This window comes from Gobio gobio (genome assembly GCF_949357685.1).
Source record: "Gobio gobio genome assembly, chromosome: 11".
Taxonomy (NCBI): Eukaryota; Metazoa; Chordata; class Actinopteri; order Cypriniformes; family Gobionidae; genus Gobio; species Gobio gobio.
Genome location: NC_137104.1, coordinates 8,137,360 through 8,157,784, shown reverse-complemented (window position 1 = coordinate 8,157,784; position 20,425 = coordinate 8,137,360). Strand labels below are relative to the sequence as shown.

Genomic DNA, 20,425 nt, shown 5'->3' with positions numbered 1-20,425 from the left:
CACAAAATTAAAATTCTGTCCTTAATTACTCGCCCTCGTTCCAAACCTGTAAGAGCTGTTCGGGACCGGCATCAGAACCGCAATATATGATTTGTGTGTGTGTGTGTGAGACGGAGGGATTCCTGCTGCTGTTTTGTCTCCTTTACACATTTTATAAGCTCTTCACGAGTTCTCAGCTGTTCAAAATACCATCATTTGTAGCTACACACACACAAAGAGCGCGTTTATCCCAGCACACAGCGTTGTTTTGGATGTTCGGTAAGTTGTCGTCTCTAAATTGGCAATACGTCATAAAAGCCAGCCAATCAGATTGTGAACATATTCCTATTCCTTTAGGTTTGTTATCTTTTGGTTCGATGATAAAAATGGCAATCTCAACGCGAATTGGACCAGGACTAAATGTTTTGAGGGTTTTTTGGGTCCGAAGCAAACAAACCACATGAACTGAAGTACAAGTGTGAACAAAGCGGCAGAAAAAAAATCAGCAGATCTAATGTTCAAAAGGGAAACAGAAATTGTGCAGGTAGAAACAGTTTAAAGGGTTAATTCATCCAAAAAAAAAATTATTCTGTCCTTAATTACTCGCTCTCATTCCAAACCTGTATGAGCTGTCAATGGAGGGACAGAAAGCTCTCAGATTTCATCAAAACGATCTTCATTTGTGTTCCAAAGATGAACAAAAGTCTTACGGGTTTGGAACGAAATGAGGGCGAGTAATTAATAACACAATTTTCTTTTTTGTCTGAGCTAACCCTTTTAGGCCGATCACACTTGACTCGAAAATGAAACTCCAGTATCTCTGATTTATTAAACCACATGCACTCTGTTCAATTTACATGCAGCTCTAATTTACTCTTCTTTTCTGTGTTTGCAATTGATCAGGTAAAATGCGGGGGTCACTGCCACACGTGGAGCCGTTCTTCTGTGCCCAGTGCAGGACCGACTTCACCCCACACTGGAAGCAGGAGAAAAGTGGCCGCATCCTCTGTGAGCAGTGCATGACATCCAATCAGAAGAAGGCCTTGAAGGCCGAGCACACCAATAGGCTGAAGAACGCATTCGTTAAGGCTCTGCAGCAAGAACAGGTCAGTCGATATCTGAGTTTTCATTTTACTGCTGGTAGTAGAGTTATGATGTCAACATTTCTGCAGTCAATAACAATGAAGCTTAATGATTCTCAACAAAGGTTTCAGTACCACACTACAAACTAAACTACAAACTAAAAAATAAAGCAGAAAAATATGAAGAAAAAAAATTGAAATGTTGTTTTGGCAACTAACTGAAATGAAAGTTGTAAGTATTAAAATTTAAATGAAAGCTCTACATAAATATAAAAATACAAAGACTTATAAAAAAAAAAAAGACTAAAACTAAATGTATAAATTCTAATTCAACATATTAATAAATACTATAATAGTTTATAAATAATATTAAAATAACACTTATGTGCTGCAGCATTGCCGAAGTGAAATAGTAACAAATTCATTAAAAACAATGACATACAGCCTACATTTATTTCTCAATTAAGTAACATTTTCTTCAAGTTTAAATAAAGACAAATAAACAAATTAATTGTTTTCGTTCTTCATTTTATTTATATTAATATAATATAATTATTCATATTGACTCATTCATTTGTATTATTATTAGGGCTGTCAAAAGATTAATCGCGATTAATCTCATCCAAAATAAAAGTTTGTGTTTACATAATATATGTGTGTACTGTGTATAATTATTATTTATATACAAAAACACACACAAGCATGTATATATTTAAGAACAATGTATTATATTTATATATAAAATATTTATATTTATATATAATATAAATTATATAAATGTATATACATGCAAATATTTCTTAAATATATACATGAATGTGTTTGTATTTATATATATATACATAATAATTATACAGAGTTCACACAAATATATTATGTAAACACAGACTTGTATTTTGGATGTGATTAATCGTGAATAATCTTTTGACAGCCCTAATTATTATTATTATTATTATTATTATTATTATTGATTTAACACTGACATTCCTAGCTGGTGGTTTGTGTAACTGCATGCTGACTTCCTGTTTGTGTCTCTGTCCGTCCAGGAAATAGAGCAGAGGTTGCAGCAGCAGGCTGCTCTGTCTCCCAGCTCCGCCCAGACTGTGCCCAGCGTGAGCAAAGGGGAAACCATGATCCGACACCATGCCCTCCGACAGGTGGACTCTCTCATTGTGTATTAATAACGGGATCTCATGAGATCCATTTTTATGGATTTTGAAATGGCAGTTTAATTCTGGCCTTTCAGCTAATCGCAGATTTTAAATACGGATGCTTCTATGAATGCCAGTGTCAATTTAATGGTACTAAGACGTGTCATGAAATTTAACACTGATTCGCTCTCATTGTGTCTTTCAGACTCCCCAGCCACAGGCCGCTCTACAGCGGGGCCTGTCCAGCTCAGCACGAGGTGTCCTCTCTAACTTCGCCCAGGCTTCCCAGCTCTCAGTGGCCAGTGGGCTGCTGGGTATGACAAGCAAGCGCTGTGGCGGCAGCAGCAGTACCAGCGGCGGCGGCAGTCGGGCCCAGCATGACAGCCGCAGGCAGATCTACAACATCCCTGGTAAGATGATGCTTTTGAATTATGAATGCACCGTTTACCTTAAAGAGGACTTATTTTGCTTTCTTACATTTTCTTTGTAGTGACTTTGTAACTTTGCAGACCTTTTTCATGCTCAAACAGCAACAATACACACTAAAGGCAGTTATTCTCTATATCAGTGTCACCGTAGTCTTGAGTTTTCTTTCGGGAACGAACACGTCACAATATTCCTCATTTAAATAATTCCCGCCCAAGGCATATGCTCAATAAGCAATAGTAGTGGGCTGAAACTCAGTTATTGTAAGGGGCGGGACATTTCCCCGAACGCACTTAAAGCGGTTGACCAATCACAACACACTGGGCCAGCCGACCAATCAGAGCACAGTGCGCTTTTCAAAAGGAGGTGCTTCATAGAGACCGGAACTAAACAGAGCGTTACTGACAGACTGGGAAGAGAGGAGCCGTAACAATTGAGAATATGTGAGAAATAATGAACATTCAAGCATGAAAACTTATTCTAGTAGAGGCCAAAACAAAATCAAGACTTTGTAAAGGAACACTCCACTTTTTTAAAAAAATAGGCTCATTTTTCAACTCCCCTACTGTTAGGGTGGCCATTTCCACAACACCAAAAAGGAGGACACTTTTCGGCATTTAGTGAGGCAAGAATAATTGCTTAGGACTTTGGTGTACTCGCAACTACAATCAAGATATATCTTGATGTAGACCTATGTGTAACAGAAGAGGCAACTTTTTTAAATAAATACATTTGCATTTATTCAAGACATTGTGATGTCTGTTTCAAAAACTGACCACTGAGATGAACCTGTTTTGCAAAGTGCACAGTGCCTGAAATCATAACATTTCTGGACTTCTGGAAATAACAGAAATACATAAATACCCTCTGCAGCAGCTCTTTGTTAAGAACTGAAATATATATTTTTACGCATTAATTATTTGTTTATTTATGTATTTATTTTATACAGTATGACTGGTGATGCTTGACTGCATGATTATGATTACTTTACAAAGCTCTGCAGTGGAGATTTTGTCATCCTGAGATTATGGAAAGTAGCCTACCTGCGGCTCGTCGGTTACTTTTATGTTTTTCCGTGCTGGCATGTCGGTCAATGGCGGCTTTCCCTTGACTACTAACGTCCACTTCACAGCGACACGGTGTGCAAAATCCATGAAAAGCGTCTCTACTGCTTTTTGATATAAATTTGTGCTCTTTTGTCCTTCCCGGATTAATGAGGTCTGACGTTTATGCATTTTAACGTTATGATATGACATAGCCAGCACGTTGTGGAGGCTTGTTTATGTTTTTAACATATCATAACAGATCATTGAATCTGATTAGACCGTTAGCATCTTGCTCAAAAATGACCAAAGACTTTCGATATTTTACTATTTAAAACCTGACTCTTCTGTAGTTACATTGTGTACTAAGACAGATGGAAAATGAAAAGTTGTGATTTTCTAGGCCGATATGGCTAGGAACTATACTCTCGTTCCTGCGTAATGATCAAGGAACTTTGCTGCTGTCCCATGTGTGCAGCGGCGCAATGATATTACACAGCGCCTGAAAATAGGCTTACTTCCGTCAACATAAGCAACGTGACAACCTGCTTACACAGAGAGCGTGCTGGGGACTATTTTCAGGCGCTGTGTAATATCACTGCGCCTCTGCACCCATGGTACGCCAGCAAAGTTCAATGATTCCCTGACGATGTAACTACAGAAGAGTCCAGTTTTAAATATGAAAAATATCGAAAGTCTTTGGTCATTTTTGAGCGAGATGCTAACGGTCTAATCAGATTCAATGATCTATGCTAAGCTATGCTAAAAGTGCTACCGCCAGACCCTGAGATCGGCTGAATGGATTCAAAAACGGTAAAACTCAACTGTTTAACTCTAGGGGAGTTAAAAAATTAGCCTATTTTCAAAAAGTGGAGTGTTCCTAAAACTAAATTACTTTCAATTAGCAGATGGACAAAACCCGATTCCATAATTACTAATAATAATCCACACAACTTTTTTTCATTTGATTTTCATTGATTGTACAATCCTTTCATGCTGTTGACCCTCAAGTAGATTGACGAGAATAAAATGACCAACTAATGTAATATGCGGTAGGGTTAAAGATTAAGGGAAATACTAAATTCATCACAAAACAGGTGAGACAAGCACTAGGCTGTGCCACCTGACAAATATTTCAGCATATACACTCACCTAAAGGATTATTAGGAACACCATACTAATACTGTGTTTGACCCCCTTTCGCCTTCAGAACTGCCTTAATTCTACGTGGCATTTATTCAACAAGGTGCTGAAAGCATTCTTTAGAAATGTTGGCCCATATTGATAGGATAGCATCTTGCAGTTGATGGAGATTTGTGGGATGCACATCCAGGGCACGAAGCTCCCGTTCCACCACATCCCAAAGATGCTCTATTGGGTTGAGATCTGGTGACTGTGGGGGTCATTTTAGTACAGTGAACTCATTGTCATGTTTAAGAAACCAATTTGAAATGATTCGAGCTTTGTGACATGGTGCATTATCCTGCTGGAAGTAGCCATCAGAGGATGGGTACATGGTGGTCATAAAGGGATGGACATTTAAACGATGCCCAATTGGCACTTAGGGGCCTAAAGTGTGCCAAGAAAACATCCCCCACACCATTACACCACCACCACCAGCCTGCACAGTGGTAACAAGGCATGATGGATCCATGTTCTCATTCTGTTTATGTCAAATTCTGACTCTACCATCTGAATGTCTCAACAGAAATCGAGACTCATCAGACCAGGCAACATTTTTCCAGTCTTCAACTGTCCAATTTTGGTGAGCTTGTGCAAATTGAAGCCTCTTTTTCCTATTTGTAGTGGAGATGAGTGGTACCCGGTGGGGTCTTCTGCTGTTGTAGCCCATCCGCCTCAAGGTTGTGCGTGTTGTGGCTTCACAAATGCTTTGCTGCATACCTCGGTTGTAACGAGTGCTTATTTCAGTCAAAGTTGCTCTTCTATCAGCTTGAATCAGTCGGCCCATTCTCCTCTGACCTCTAGCATCAACAAGGCATTTTCGCCCACAGGACTGCCGCATACTGGATGTTTTTCCCTTTTCACACCATTCTTTGTAAACCCTAGAAATGGTTGTGCGTGAAATTCCCAGTAACTGAGCAGATTGTGAAATACTCAGACCGGCCCGTCTGGCACCAACAACCACGCCACACTCAAAATTGCTTAAATCACCTTTCTTTCCCATTCTGACATTCAGTTTGGAGTTCAGGAGATTGTCTTGACCAGGACCACACCCCTAAATGCATTGAAGCAACTGCCATGTGATTGGTTGATTAGATAATTGCATTAATGAGAAATTGAACAGGTGTTCCTAATAATCCTTTAGGTGAGTGTAGAATTATTATAAAGCAATGAAAGTCAAAAGAAATTTCTTTATTATAATAATAATAATAATATATTTTTTTAATGATTACATATAATGTAATTTCTTTTTTATTTCATACTTTTTTTATTGATCCTACACTTACATTAAATTAATTTATTTCATTTTTTATTTATTTTATTGGCATGATTTCTGGGGTTTGATAGGATCACACGTGAAAAAGTTAAAGAATTGTTATTCTTGCAGTCTATGTCAGGAACTCACTTCTGGAGCACTTGAATTTTGCCCCTTTTCAACTTTTTCTCTTTAACCATCCCGGCCCCTCTCTTTGTCTTTGTCCTCCATCGCAGGTCTGAATATTGCCTATCTAAATCCGGGAGCCATCGGGGGCCACAAGGCATCCAGCCTAGCGGACCGTCAGCGGGAGTATCTGCTCGACATGATTCCCCCGCGCTCCATATCCCAGTCCATCACCGGGCAGAAATGAGCCCTGACGGGACTGCAGATACCCCCCTCCCCCTTGGACGCCCCATCAGAACACCCCCCCCCCCCCCCCAACACATACACACGCACACCATCACCCCATCGCATGCAGTGCCTGTCCGTGTGCCTACCCAACTAACCCATAAGAACAGCTCAATCAGTCAGACTATAAACACCAGACTGTCAGTGCATCTCAAACTTCGGTTTCCTACTATAGCAAAGCTCTTTATTGTTATCTCAACTTATTATTGCTGTTGTTATTGCTACTTCTATTATTATCACAGTTATTATTATTAGTATTATTGTTGCTTCTGTTACAGTTACTCTTATTACACTTATTAGTAGGTTTAGTGGTTTTTGCATCTTTTTATGTTCTTACCCGTATGTTTTTGTTTTCTTTTCAGAGGGAGGATGCCAGATTTCAGGGTCACTTAAAAAATAGAAAAGCTTTTTTGGTTCATTTTGGAAGCTTCCTCCCTCAGTCGCCCCTGTAAAATTAGACTCATTCTCTCTCTCACGTCGTATGTGTTCAGCGTTGGAACGGTTAAGGCGTTCTTTACACGTTTGGGAAGTCCTCCAAGAACCTTCTGGTTCAGGGAGAGCGAGACAGACTCATGTACATTGATCAGATTGATCCTTATGCAGCTGATCTAGTCGACGAACTGAAAACGGACCTGCGCTAGCACAGAGAAACTATATCAGGATCTCTCCCGTGTCTCTCAATGCCTTCACTTTCACAGGATGCAGTGATGTCTCATATAGCGTCTTTTGTGGTGACGTCGTGTTTCACTGCACAGCAGAGAATGAAGCCAGACAGTTCCATCCCTTCCATGAACTTTAGTCTCTTTTTGATTTTTTTTCCCCCCTTCTGCTTGGGTGTTTTTTGTACTTTTTATTTTCGTCGGGCGGCGTCTCCATCTCAAATGGCCGTGTATCTTAAAGGTACTTGCCACGGGAGACGATAATCATTGAAATGTCAATTATCGGGGGGGGGGGACGGTTTATGCGTAGATTGTTAACGTGTGTTTTAACAGAAGGCATTGACAAGGATCAATCATCGTGTTAAAGCAATGCACATGAGATGCCTCGTTATGGAGGAGCACTTTTCTTCTTAATAAGTGGGGGAAAAAAACGGTTAAAAGAGGATAAGAATGTTTCGGCTTAAGGTATGGATGCCATCGGATGTCTCGGAGAGAGTCGGGAGACAGATTTTCCGCGTTAAATGAATGCATTTCAAGATATTATGGTACGTGTGTTTGTTTCGGCAGACGCGCAAGCGTTTGGCGATGGCGACAATACAAGCAGTGTTTAGTCGATATGCAGTATTAGGGATTTTGTGCAGGATGATATATCGCTCCCATCAACGCCTGTTAGTGAGGCAGTGCTCCGTGTTTCCCGAATGGCTTTCAAAGGGTTTAACATCTGCTTGTTGACAAGAAGTTGAGCACTTAACGTTTTTTTTTTTCCCTTCCCCCAGCCTAAGCATTTACCATGACACATTTGGTTGTTTTGGAAATCAGACTGAGGTCTGTCATGCAGGTCATGTTTAATAGCTGCGAGGAGACTCGAAGCTATGAAGTGGTGTATTAATGGAAATTAATGTGTGCACATGCGTCTTTCTGTCATGTGTATAGTCACTGATCCTTGCAGTTTTTTTTTGTTGTTGAAAACTGTCCTGTATAACGCCACTGATTCGTGGTGGAACGATGCAACTTTTGAACAAAACAATTTTGAAGCTACCTTGGATTAAATTTTCAGGTGCAATATTAGATGATAGGATGTTTACATTTTTATTATTATAATTTTTTTCTCTCTCTCTCTCTCCTGGTAATGATGATGATACATCAGTCCCTTTCTGTTCATTATCTTCGCTCCAATTTTCTGATCTGTATTTTTTTTTTTTGTTCTTTTGAAATGAACGTAGGGTGTTTATAATAACTCATTTCTCTCTCCTGCTCTCTCTTGTAGACTATATTAGATGCATCCATATACCTGTGTTCATGTATTTACGAGAAAGTTGGATTTTTGAAGTTTAACTTCCTTTTGACTCCTCGATTAAGTTCCATTATTTTCGTTCGGTTGTTTAATTTCAGCTGTTTCTTAAAAAAAAAAAAAAACGAAAGAAAAAAGGAGAAAAAAAATCAAATTTAATCAAACCACAAAAAAAAAAAAATGTATGAACAGATGATGACACGATATTTGCTAGGTCAGAAGTAATAATGACTTATTGTACATATGCTTTTTTTCTCCCTTGAATTAAAAATAATGAAATGAAATTAAAATGGTTGTATATTGTGTAGAAAAGCAAACAAAAAGCCATGAATATTGTGAAGCTTGTCATTTCGTTTTGTGATCACTGTGTATTATTGTGTAACAAATGTGCAAAATGTATGGGATTATACTTCTCTTGTTTTTGAATGAGCTCTTTAGATGCATTTTTCTCCCCGGCTGTACGTTTTTTGTAGGATGTAGTATTTGCAGAAGAAAAAAAAAAAAAAAGTTCATTGTTCTGGTGGAGCGTTTCCATTCTGTAGTCTTTGGACTGAGACACGATGGGACGGTCTCGTACGTTACGTCTCTTTTCCGTTACCTCTTTTATTTGTTTTTCGAGTTTTATTTCAAACGTTGAAGTTATGTAGATGTTCAGTGAATAAGTTCCTTTCTGTCCCACACAAACAGAACATGGACTGGATGAAATATTTGACAGTATTACCCCTCACCTGACCAAATCCAAAGCGATCACCGTAAACGCAAAATCAAAGCACGCTAAAGCAAAATTACTGGGTGCAGAAAACCCAACAGGGGAGATTGTGTACATTTTGTTTTCTATTGCTTACAGTACAAACTTTCTTCAATATATCCCTTTTTTTTTTAGGGAAAAATCACAATGCTCTTATAAATTTTTTTTTGTCATGGAAGATTGTATACATTGTATACGATGAAGAAAAAAAACTTGTTTGTTTGTTTTTGACTGTTCCAATGCTTCTTGCCTTCAGCCTTTAATTCACAAGACGAAAAAAAATGGACGATTTGCGCACATGCAAGTTTTGATCCTAAGGTTTGTGACATTATTAGATATACTTTTTCAAGTTTCACCTCATGGAATCACTGTCCATAATTCTCTGACTGGACAATCAGCTTTTCTGGAGTTCTAGCGCTGGGGTTTACTTCTCTCTTCCATTTTTTTCTTTTCTCTGCAATTTCTTTATTTTTTTTCTTCCCCTCTCTCCCTGATTTTTATTTGTTGCAAGTACAAGTCTTTTTTTTGTTGTTGTTGTTGTTGTTATTGTTGAAGTGGGAGAGAGGGTTTTGGGTCATCATTTCTTTTCTGAATTTCATCTGAACTTTCATATATTTTTAAATAGACTTAGCTGCAATTTACCCAGTTTGAATTTTAAAGCAAATGGCAATATGTTCAAATCCGTTTGTTAAAGAAAACTACGATTCATTCAATTGTGTACAGTAAAAAAAAAAGGAAAAAAAAAAGTACTGGAGATTGGCTTAAAAAAAAAGAATTGTTTTTAGTCAAGGAAAAGAAGTGCTTTTTGTCGAGTTTTTATTTTCATTTAGAACATTAATCCAGACCTTTTGCACATCCTTGATATTTAACTGTCTAAAATGGAGATGAAAAAATGCTGTTTGATTACTGCCGGTTGATTAACAACAATTATGCATTGACTGAAAAAAAAAAAATAAGCTAATTTTGGAGGAAATAACTTTGTAATATTTATCACTTGCAAGCTATGTTTAATAAAGGATGGAACAGTTTATCTCGGAGTGTGTAACATTTGTCCGCAGCTCATTTATAGTGTATTGTTCTTTGTTACATTTTTATTTATTTTGCCATTTTTAAAAGTCGTTTAGTACCTCTGACGTTTTTATTTATATATTGTTATTATATACTTAAAGATTCCCATTTTAAATGGATAGTTTACCCAAATCATCATTTACTCACTCTCATGTCGTTCCAAACCCATAAACCCGACTTTTATTCATCTTCAGAACACAAATATTTTTAATGAAATCTGAACTACCACTGACGCTTCAATAAGTTCATAAAGAGATCGTAAAACTAAACCATATGAATTGCAGAGACTCGATTGCTTTATATGATGAACAGATTGAATTTAGTCTTTTATTCAGATATAAACATTGATCAACTCACACATCAGTTGTGGAAGCTCAAACATGTTCCCCTGATGTTCAAGAACCAATGAGGTTCATTCTCGTGTTACGCATCACGTTTGAGCTTCAGCAAGATCCAATGAGGTTCATTCTCGTGTTACGCATCACGTTTGAGCTTCCGCAAGAACCAATGAGGTTCATTCACGTGTTACGCATCACGTTTGAGCTTCAGCAAGATCCAATGAGGTTCATTCTCGTGTTACGCATCACGTTTGAGCTTCCGCAAGAACCAATGAGGTTCATTCTCGTGTTACGCAACACGTTTGAGCTTCAGCAAGATCCAATGAGGTTCATTCTCGTGTTACGCATCACGTTTGAGCTTCCGCAAGAACCAATGAGGTTCATTCTCGTGTTACGCAACACGTTTGAGCTTTCTCAATAACCAATGAGGTTCATTCTCGTGTTACGCAGCACGTTTGAGCTTCAGCAAGATCCAATGAGGTTCATTCTCGTGTTACGCATCACGTTTGAGCTTCCGCAAGAACCAATGAGGTTCATTCTCGTGTTACGCATCACGTTTGAGCTTCCGCAAGAACCAATGAGGTTCATTCTCGTGTTACGCAGCACGTTTGAGCTTCCGCAAGAACCAATGAGGTTCATTCTCGTGTTACGCAGCACGTTTGAGCTTTCTCAAGAACCAATGAGGTTCATTCTCGTGTTACGCAGCACGTTCTGCGTCAAGCAGGTTCAGTTGAGCTACTGTTTATGTTCGCTGATCAATGTTTATATGTGAAGAAGTTAAATCTGTTCATCATATAAATCGATCGAGTCTCTTCAGAAAATTTGGACTAAACCGCTCAATTCATATGGATTAGTTTTACAATCTGTTTATGAACTTTTTGAAGTGTCAGTGGTAGTTGTGTAGCTGTCAATGGAGGGACAAAGCTCTCAGATTTCATCAAAAAGATCTTCAATTGTGTTTCGAAGTTGAACGAAAGTCTTACAGGTTTGAAACGACATGAGGGTGATTAAATGACATCATTTTAATTTTTGGGTGAACTATCCCTTTAAAACTATAAGTGTATTATGTGGCAGATTAACAATGTTAATCTGCCACATGTCGGGTGTCGGGTCTCTCAAAAGTTAAAGCGCAACACAATGTAATGCTTCCACAATCAGAGTTCTTACACTCTTCCAGCACACATATGATCTCCTGAGCTTTTGGTCATTCGTTTACAGACTAATTGGCTTCATTATAAGCTTTGACTTTATCCGGTCACAACAATTATAGCTATTTTCCACAGCATCACTGTTCCTCTGCCAGCAGATTCAAGGTTGTTTTCTTTTAAGGGCTGATGGCTGTTATTATGGTCATACTAAACCAGAGTTGACACAGGTGATCATTCTCGACATGCATTACAGCAATGGGCAAGCATTTTTTATTTTAGCGGTAATTTGCTTTTTAAATTCAATTTGCAGTCCTGTTGAAGTCACAATGTTTTTTTTTTTCTTCCACAAATGGAGCCAAAGATGGTCAGTAATAAGGATTATTGTGTTTCGAATTGTGTGTTTGAATAAGCAGTGGTAAAACACTGGTATCTGAGTGATATGGACAGATACAAGTGCTCCCTCCTGTTATGCGTATTGAATATTCCATCATATTCGCTCAATGAATCCATCTGGTGAAAAGACAATGACTGGGCCTTCTTCCAGGATGCTATATATGGCAATCATGCAATTGTAAATCATATTGTGACAGAGGTCCTCAGTGCTCAGAAAAACAGCCCTTCAGGGTTTTTTTTTTTTTTTGTAGAGATACTGAACCATGCCAGCCGAGGAGTTGCCAGGAAGGGACAGTAGAGAACATTTACGTTTAAGGGCCGTTCACACACAGGACGATAACTATAACAATACAGATAGTTCTAAAAATCGTTCTAAATATAAAAAGAATAGCAGAGTCCACACCACAACTATAATGATGACTTCACAGAGAACCAATATTTTTCCAGCTGATGAATGATAAAAACATTGGCAGCGAATCAGAATCCATCCTGCTTTAAAACGCTCGAGAATTTAAAGCGGCAGGGGACAAAACTACAGCGCGTGCTTAGAATAAACAGCATGAGTCGCTGCATTATTTGTCGTCTCTTTAAAGGGATAGTTCAACCAAAAATGGAAATTCTGTCATAAATTCACCTTCAAGTTGTTCTGAACCTAAGAGTTTCTTTCTTTTTTTGAACACAAACAAACATACTTTGAAGAATGTCGGTAACCAGACAGTTGACGGTAGCCTTCTTCGAAATATCATCTTTTTTTGTGTTCAACAGAAAGAAACTCATACAGGTTTGGAACAATTTGAGTGCGAGTAATAGACTGGGTAAACCCAGCTCGATCTGCCGGCGATTTGATTTCCCCTGCAGCTCAGGCTGGAAACCTCAAAATTTTTCTTTCCTGCTTCCGTTACAAATCTGCGGGGACCAATCACAAACTGGTTTATCCACCTGGTGCGCTATTGGTGGGTTTAACACGATTTACATTCAGCATGGCAGCCACCGAAGCGCAGCAACCCATTGATGCTGCTGTTTTAAAAGATTTCAAAGGCAAGTTTTCTTTGAAAACGGAACAAACTTGCCCTGGAACAATTCCTACAAAAGAAGGATGTGTTAGCCTACTTTACCTTACTACCGCTGCTCTCCAAAGTATGTCACCCAGAGCATTGGTCTGATTGGTTGAAGGACTATCCAATTACGTACGGACACATTTGAACTATGCCCGTTGATCACGCCTCTTGTGCAGTAAAAAATACAGAGCAGACTCCCCAGCTTAATGTTCAATCTTAAAAGATTAAGCTTGGTCTTGTGATAGCCAGACAAGGTAAGTAAATGATGACAAAATTTTCATTTTGGGGTGAACTATCCCTTTTAATGCGCAAGCTCTTTAAACAGGATGAATTCTGATTGGCTGTCAATGTTTATATCTTTCATCAGCTCAGCTGTAAAAAAAAAAAAGGTTACACTTTTTGATAGTCCACTTTAGACATTCTACTAACTATAAGCAACTTTGTAACTACATGTCAACTAACTGTCATTAGAGTATTAGTTGACTGTCAGTAGACTGGTAGGTTATGGTTAGGTGTTAGGGTTCGGGTTAGTAGAATAAGTTTAATTGTAGTTGCCAACATATATATAGTCAGTAGAATGTCTGTTGGGGGACCAACAAAATAAAGTTTTAGTAAATATTAATCAGACAGTCTACAAATACTCTAATGACAGTTAGTTGACATGTAGTTGCAAAGTTACTTATAGTTAGTAGAATGTCAATGTCAATCAAGCCAATTTGATTGCACCCATGTCATCATTTTCCGTCATCATAATTTTCCCGCCATTTTTAATTAACCAAAAAACCTACTTTTGCGAACTCCTCCTAGGCCATTGCTCCAATTTTCACAATTTAACCAGATCATCTCCAGACCATGCTGACAAAAAGTTATGGAATTCAAGTTGATTCGTCAAATCGTTTTTGATAAAAGCACAAACAAATTTTACGTAGCGGTTGCGAAAATACACTTAAGGCTATATCTCTGCAACGCTTTATCGTATTCAAGCCAAACTTGGTACATGTCATCACAAGCATGACCTGAGGCAACAAGCAGCTTTTCGGCACAGCGCCACCTACTGGTCCGGAGATATGAAAATGGCTATTTTTGCTTATAACTTCTGAACCGTTTGTCCAAAAATCATAAAGGTGATCTCGTTAGATTCAAGACGGCATGCTGAGTCATTTGATATCCAATTTTACCATAACGGCCATTTTGAGTTGTGCTAAAATGCTGTATTTTATGAACGCATGAACGGATTGTTACGAAACTCGGTATGGGTCATCAGCACGATGCCCTGAAGTAGACTGAGAAGTTTCGAAACAGCGCCACCTAGTGGATTTTTTTTTTTTCAAATGCTTATAACTTTGGGTGGGGTTGACTTATTTTCATGGGACTAACTTTTTTTGTCTCATGAATCCTTGCCGAGTCCAACGATACCAGACTTGCCAGGTTTCGGCGTATGGTTTGTGCAGCGCGGTAATTTAGCGCTTAAAAAACGTTAGCTGATATCTTCGAAACCGCTAGTCCAATCGAGACAGAAAATCAGAAACATAGGTCGATATTTAAATGTAAATGCCCAAATGTCAAAACATTGATAGTAAGGGGTAGTAAAATCCAATCAAAGTCAGGTGTCAGTCATTTTTGATGTGTTTTTTCATATAAATGTCTATAACTCCAAAACAAAATGAGATATTTTCACCAAAATTGACACACACATATATGGGCTCACTCCGAAGACACACACAATTTTTTTTAGGATTGTGCCTCTTGGTGGCGAAATAATAGAACAAAACATGAAATTCCCATATCCTACAATGCATTTTTCTGCTTTTTTGCCTAAAATCATCTTAAAATGCCTTTAATTGCTCATTGTTGCAGTTGGTCTAACCCTCCCAGCCATGTTGGCATGTCTTATTGGCTTATTTGGGCTTGGCCCCGGTATTGCTGCTTGTTGTTATAGTTATCGTCCTAGTTGTGAACAGGCCTTTAGAACGATTTCCAGTAGCCTGACAAGCCAGACCCATATCAAGATGTTGGGTCTGGGAACACACCATTGGCAGGGCTCAATCCGAGGGGCGGGATAAACGGTTGTCTTTCAAATTCCCTCTGCACGCAATTGGATAGTGCTACAACCAACCAGAGCAGCGCAGAAGGTGAAGCAGAGCTAGTTGATAGATTAAACTTTCGCCGTATCCGGTCGGCAAAACTCCGAACACATCTTCCTTTCTTAAGAATGACTTCAGTGCCGTTCTTTGTTTCTCAAAGAAAAGCTTAACTCCAAGTCTTCCAGAGTCTTCCAGAGCAAAAGCCGATTCGAAAGACCGCTGTTCATAGCACGCGGAACCGCCGCAACTCTGCTGTCATTATGTTAAGCCCGCCCACCGACTCTATACATGATGTGATTGGCCTGACCAGAGTTTGGTTTTTCCAGCTCGCAAGCCAACGGAGAGTTGCTTGACGACCCTGGCTGCATTTACGTTACATTTACATTTAGTCATTTAGCAGACGCTTTTATACAAAGCGACTTACAAATGAGGGCAATAGAAGCAACTAGAACAGTTAAGGGCAACAATATGCAAGTGCTGTAACAAGTCTCAGTTAATCTAGCACAGAACAGATCATTTTAAATTTTTTTATAAATTAGACAGACAGAAAATGAATAGAATGATAAGTGCTATTCTTGCAAATTAGATTTCCTGCCGCTAGGGTGCATCTAGATTTCTAGGCTAGATTTTCAGCAGAATAATGATTAAAAACATTAACAGCCAATCCGAATCCACCGAGAGCTTGCGCGTTTAAAGCAACACCATATGGAAAGTCAAATGGCTCCTTATCAAATGCCGTGAATCATTACACCATGTTACAGCGGTGACCCGCATTTATTATTATTCAAATATTTGGTTATGCAATGTGTCGTGTATATTTGACAGAGAGGTTTAAAAAACAGACTTTAGCTTGTTTTTTTTATAAACATTCGACTTTGTGTAATATCAAGTCGGCAATAGTTATAAGTTTTGTCCTGGACTTATATCACTATGAATTGTGAACATCACATTGAACAAATTCCATTATCTATCAATTCCTTTAATGTTTAAAAATATTGTTATTTTGTAAATAGGTGAGCAACCTCTTTTTTTTATTCAGTCATCATCATTTACCGTACACTTCATAATCTGTTGCTTTTGTGTTCATAGACATGACATGCTTGTATTAAGCAATATCCACATCTAAAATTGTGCGCAGCCCACATGTTTTTGTTTTTCTTGGATCTACCCACAAACATATTTCCTGTGCTCTATTTGCTTTTTGGCTAAATGTCTGAGGTGTGTTTAAATGCTCATCATGCGCCCACCAGCTCTGATGTCTCTGTATTACTCAACCTCTGTTCCTGGGCCGTAGAGCAGATGCATTAATGAGAGGGTGTGCCCAGGTCACAAGGGACGTTGTGATCGTAGCTGACCATCCTGTTCTCTGACCTTCAACGTGTAACGGGTCAGAACTGCACATCTGTGCCGGCCAGGGTCGCAACATGTGTGTCACGCCTTTGTCACACTAACATGTTAATGTGTGTAGTTCTATTCACTGGTTATGTAATCAAAGGTTGAGTAAGAGCTCTTCTTGAAAAGATCTAAAATCCAAAATGTACCAGAAATGCATCCCACTGGACATCTGGAGTGGTTCCTTTTTCTGTCTTTCCAAGAATGTTTCCCTCAGGCCACTGCATGAACATCCAGTGACTGCAAACTATTAGTCATTACTATTAGTGTCATTTCCATGTCATTTCCACCTGCATACACATTGTTTAGTGACAGCTTGTCCCGATTACATCTCATTAGTCATCAGGAAGAGTGTCGGGAGATGCTGCAGGTCAGTGGATGTCACAACTTTGGAATGGAGTTCAGTTGGGAATGATCCCGGTCACCAGACCAGCTGCGGTTTTGGACAAGGTAAGACCTGTCCCTGTCTAAGTCAGTCTTCCTGATCATCCCTATTCCCTATAGTAATGGATTACTGGTCATTTCTTCAATAGCATTCCACTCTGGCTGAATCGTTCAGCCTGATTCTCAGTACTTTTCAGTCTCTTGCCAGCAATAGAGGGCAGTGTTGAACAGAGCTGTGTGAAAGGCATCTGTGGTGATTCTCTCCAACGGAGTAATTATTTACTGACCCATCCATCTGCAAATGCTTTGATTTAATTTATATCATGTGTTTCGTTGTACAGTGGGTCCAAAAAGTATTTGGACAATATTTTTTGCTGGTGCCAATTTTTATCGGATGTATGGAGTCAGTTCTCCTTAAAGGGATCGTTCACCCAAAAATGAAAATTAGCCCATGATTTACTCACCCTCAAGTCATCCTAGGTGTATATGACATTCTTCTTTCAGACGAATACAATTGGAGTTATATTAAAAATGTCCTGGCTAATCTAAGCTTTATACTGGCAGGGAATGACAGTTTTGAAGTCCATAAAAGTGCATGTATCATCATAAAAGTAATCCACACGGCTCCGGGGGGTTAATAAAAGCCTTCTGAAGCGAATCAATGCGTTTGTGTGAGAAAAATATCCATATTTAAAACTTTACAAACTGTAATCTCGAACTTCCGCTAACTATCATTTGGTTCACGGGAGACTGGCGTTCCAGCGCATGACGTAGCACACTCCAGTGAGAATATGCTAGTTCTCGCGAGAACCAAGTTTTGTTTTGCTCTATCCTCTGCGCTTCCGTGTTCGTCACCGCTTGTGTCCTGTCATACGCTGGAACGCCACTCTCTCGTGAACGTGCGTACGACAGTTAGCGGAAGTTAGAGAATACGGTTTGTAAAGTTTTACAAATGCATGGCTTCGCTTTATTAAGGCCTTTATTAACCCCCGGAGCCGTGTGGAGCACTTTTATGATGGATAGATGCACTTTTATGGAGAGAGCAGAGAGTGACTAGCGCACGTAGAGAAGTTTGTCTGTTTAGGTGTACTGTACATGACGGTGGAACATGGCGATTTCACTGTAAGGGGACCCACGGTGTATGATCGAAATGGCTCATGCTACGTTAATAAAAATGAAAGGTCTTTATACTCCACTGAAAACATTATATTGCAGCTGTCAATAGATCATATATACTACACAATTAACCTTTAACTATCATTTTAAGTGTCCCAATACATTTAGTGCCACTTACAGTGTGGAAGATCACAGATTTTATGGTAAAGTAAAAACAAATAGAAATTTAATTTAGGCTATTACTTGACACGTGGCCGTTGGTCTTCTCTGCACGGCTGAACGTGCGCGTTCGTGAGACTATTAGCGCAGTTCACTCAGGGCCGGCCCTGACCAATTTGCTGCCCTAGGCAAGATTTTACTTGGTGCCCCCTGTGTCAAGGTTTAGCACTACACGTTATCAGTCTTTGGAAACACTCGTACTGTTTTATTTTTGTAATGCATTGATGTTTTATTTTTATATTTATTGTTGTTGTTTTATATGATGTCCAGTCCATTCTACCCCGTCATTATGTTCATGATATTATTATTATTATTATTATGTTTTATTTTTTAAAGGCTGATGATAGTCAAACTATACAAAAATTGCACCTATGCCACATTACAGCCTAAACACAAAGAGTAGGATTTAATCTAGCATTCATTTTATGCATTTGACAGACGCTTTTATCCAAAGCGATTTACAGTGCACTTATTACAGGGACAATCCCCCTGGAGCAACATGGAGTAAAGTGCCTTGCTCAAGGACACACTGGTGGTGACCGCTGGGATCAAACCAGCAACCTTCTGTGTATCAGTTCCACCATCTCAGCATTCATGCACAAACTATTCATTGAGAACTAGCAAAAGTGTTTGTTTTCCAGTAGATGGCAGCAATATTCCACTAAGCTATGAGCATTCATGTTTTCACCAGGAATTAAACAGAAATTTAGATATTTAATGTGAATTTTACATAAAATGTTGCCATTTTAAATAAACCTGTATATAAATATCATTACTAATTTGGGCAAATACATTTTAAAATTGATACACCCCCTTAAAACTCCCTTAAAACTGCACAACTGCAGAGTTAAAACATTAGGCTATTAAAAAAGTGATATTACATGCGTTTAATATTTTTATATTATTTATTTTGTACAAAATCACACTGGCTGTGGCCTCTGGAGAACCCAGAACAGCTGCTTGCATAAAGTTTAAGGTAAAAATAACTGAATTAATTAGCAAACATTAGTATTTTACTACTATGCAATTAAATAAACTGTTCATTAATTTGCCTACATCACTTTACTTCTGTCTTTACACTGCAAAAAATGCTCTTCTTATTTTAACACAAATCTTTTTCTTGTTTACAGTCCAAATATCTACAAATTCTTGAATCAAGGTGCTTTTATAGATAAGTAAAATGACATAAGACATTTTTCTTGTTTACTTGAAAATAAAATCAAAATGAAGTGAGTTTTTGCTTAAAACAAGCAAAATTATCTGCCAATGGGGTGAGAAAAATAATCTTATTTCTGTTTGACAGAAACAAGATTTCAATCAGGAACAAGATTATTTCTCTCACTCCATTGGCAGATAATTTTGCTTGTTTTAAGCAAAAACTCTTTTTTTATTTTCAAGTAAACAAGAAAAATATCTTCTGTCATTTTACTTATCTAGTAAATGCACCTTGATTTAATAATTTTTAGATAAACAAACACAAATTCTATGTAAGAAGAGCAGTGTATCCCTTATCTTCCCTGCATCAGAGGGCTTCTGTCTTTTTTGACACTACAATTCGGCCATCCGTCATAAATAATCAGGCAACTTACACTGTGTCAACACCTGGCGCGAGCGGCCAAGCACCCTAAAAAATGAAAGCAATCCTGTCTGCGTTGGATGCGGCGAGAGGCGACGCGACACAACAAATTTCCAACGTTAAACTGATCGCGCGTTGTAGCCTATTTCTGACGCACTTCAAGTAGATCGGCGGGGGGAGATTGATGAGGCGGACCGGGAAGAGGCGGGGGACTTTTTTTTGCGCTTTATTTGGTAATATTTCAAATTAATAGGCCTATTAATAAAATAGTAGGCCTATCAGTAATACATTTTGGTGCCCCTATGGATGAGTGGCGCCCCTAGCATTTGCCTATTCCGCCTATGCCACGGGCCGGCCCTGAGTTCACTCCATCTCGCCCGCGACATACAATTGTATCTTTTTCTCTGAGGTGAATATATTCG

General features: G+C 38.7%; 1 protein-coding gene across 5 annotated transcripts in view; it reads left to right on the top strand.

Annotated features, from left to right (window-relative positions):
- The window catches only part of gatad2b (GATA zinc finger domain containing 2B), a 64,428-nt gene extending 55,460 nt beyond the window's left edge, over window positions 1-8,968 (top strand). For 3 of the 5 annotated variants that reach the window (XM_079829536.1, XM_079829537.1, XM_079829538.1), the window contains 4 exons: window positions 883-1,085; window positions 2,108-2,218; window positions 2,418-2,622; window positions 6,355-8,968. In XM_079829536.1, the coding sequence (XP_079685662.1) occupies window positions 883-1,085; window positions 2,108-2,218; window positions 2,418-2,622; window positions 6,355-6,491 (656 nt within the window). In that variant the 3' untranslated portion in view covers window positions 6,492-8,968. Of the gene's footprint in view, window positions 1-882; window positions 1,086-2,107; window positions 2,219-2,417; window positions 2,623-5,389; window positions 5,447-6,354 lie in introns of all 5 variants that reach the window. The other 2 variants (XM_079829534.1, XM_079829535.1) reach the window with 1 other exon arrangement.
- Window positions 8,969-20,425: the final 11,457 nt, after the last annotated feature.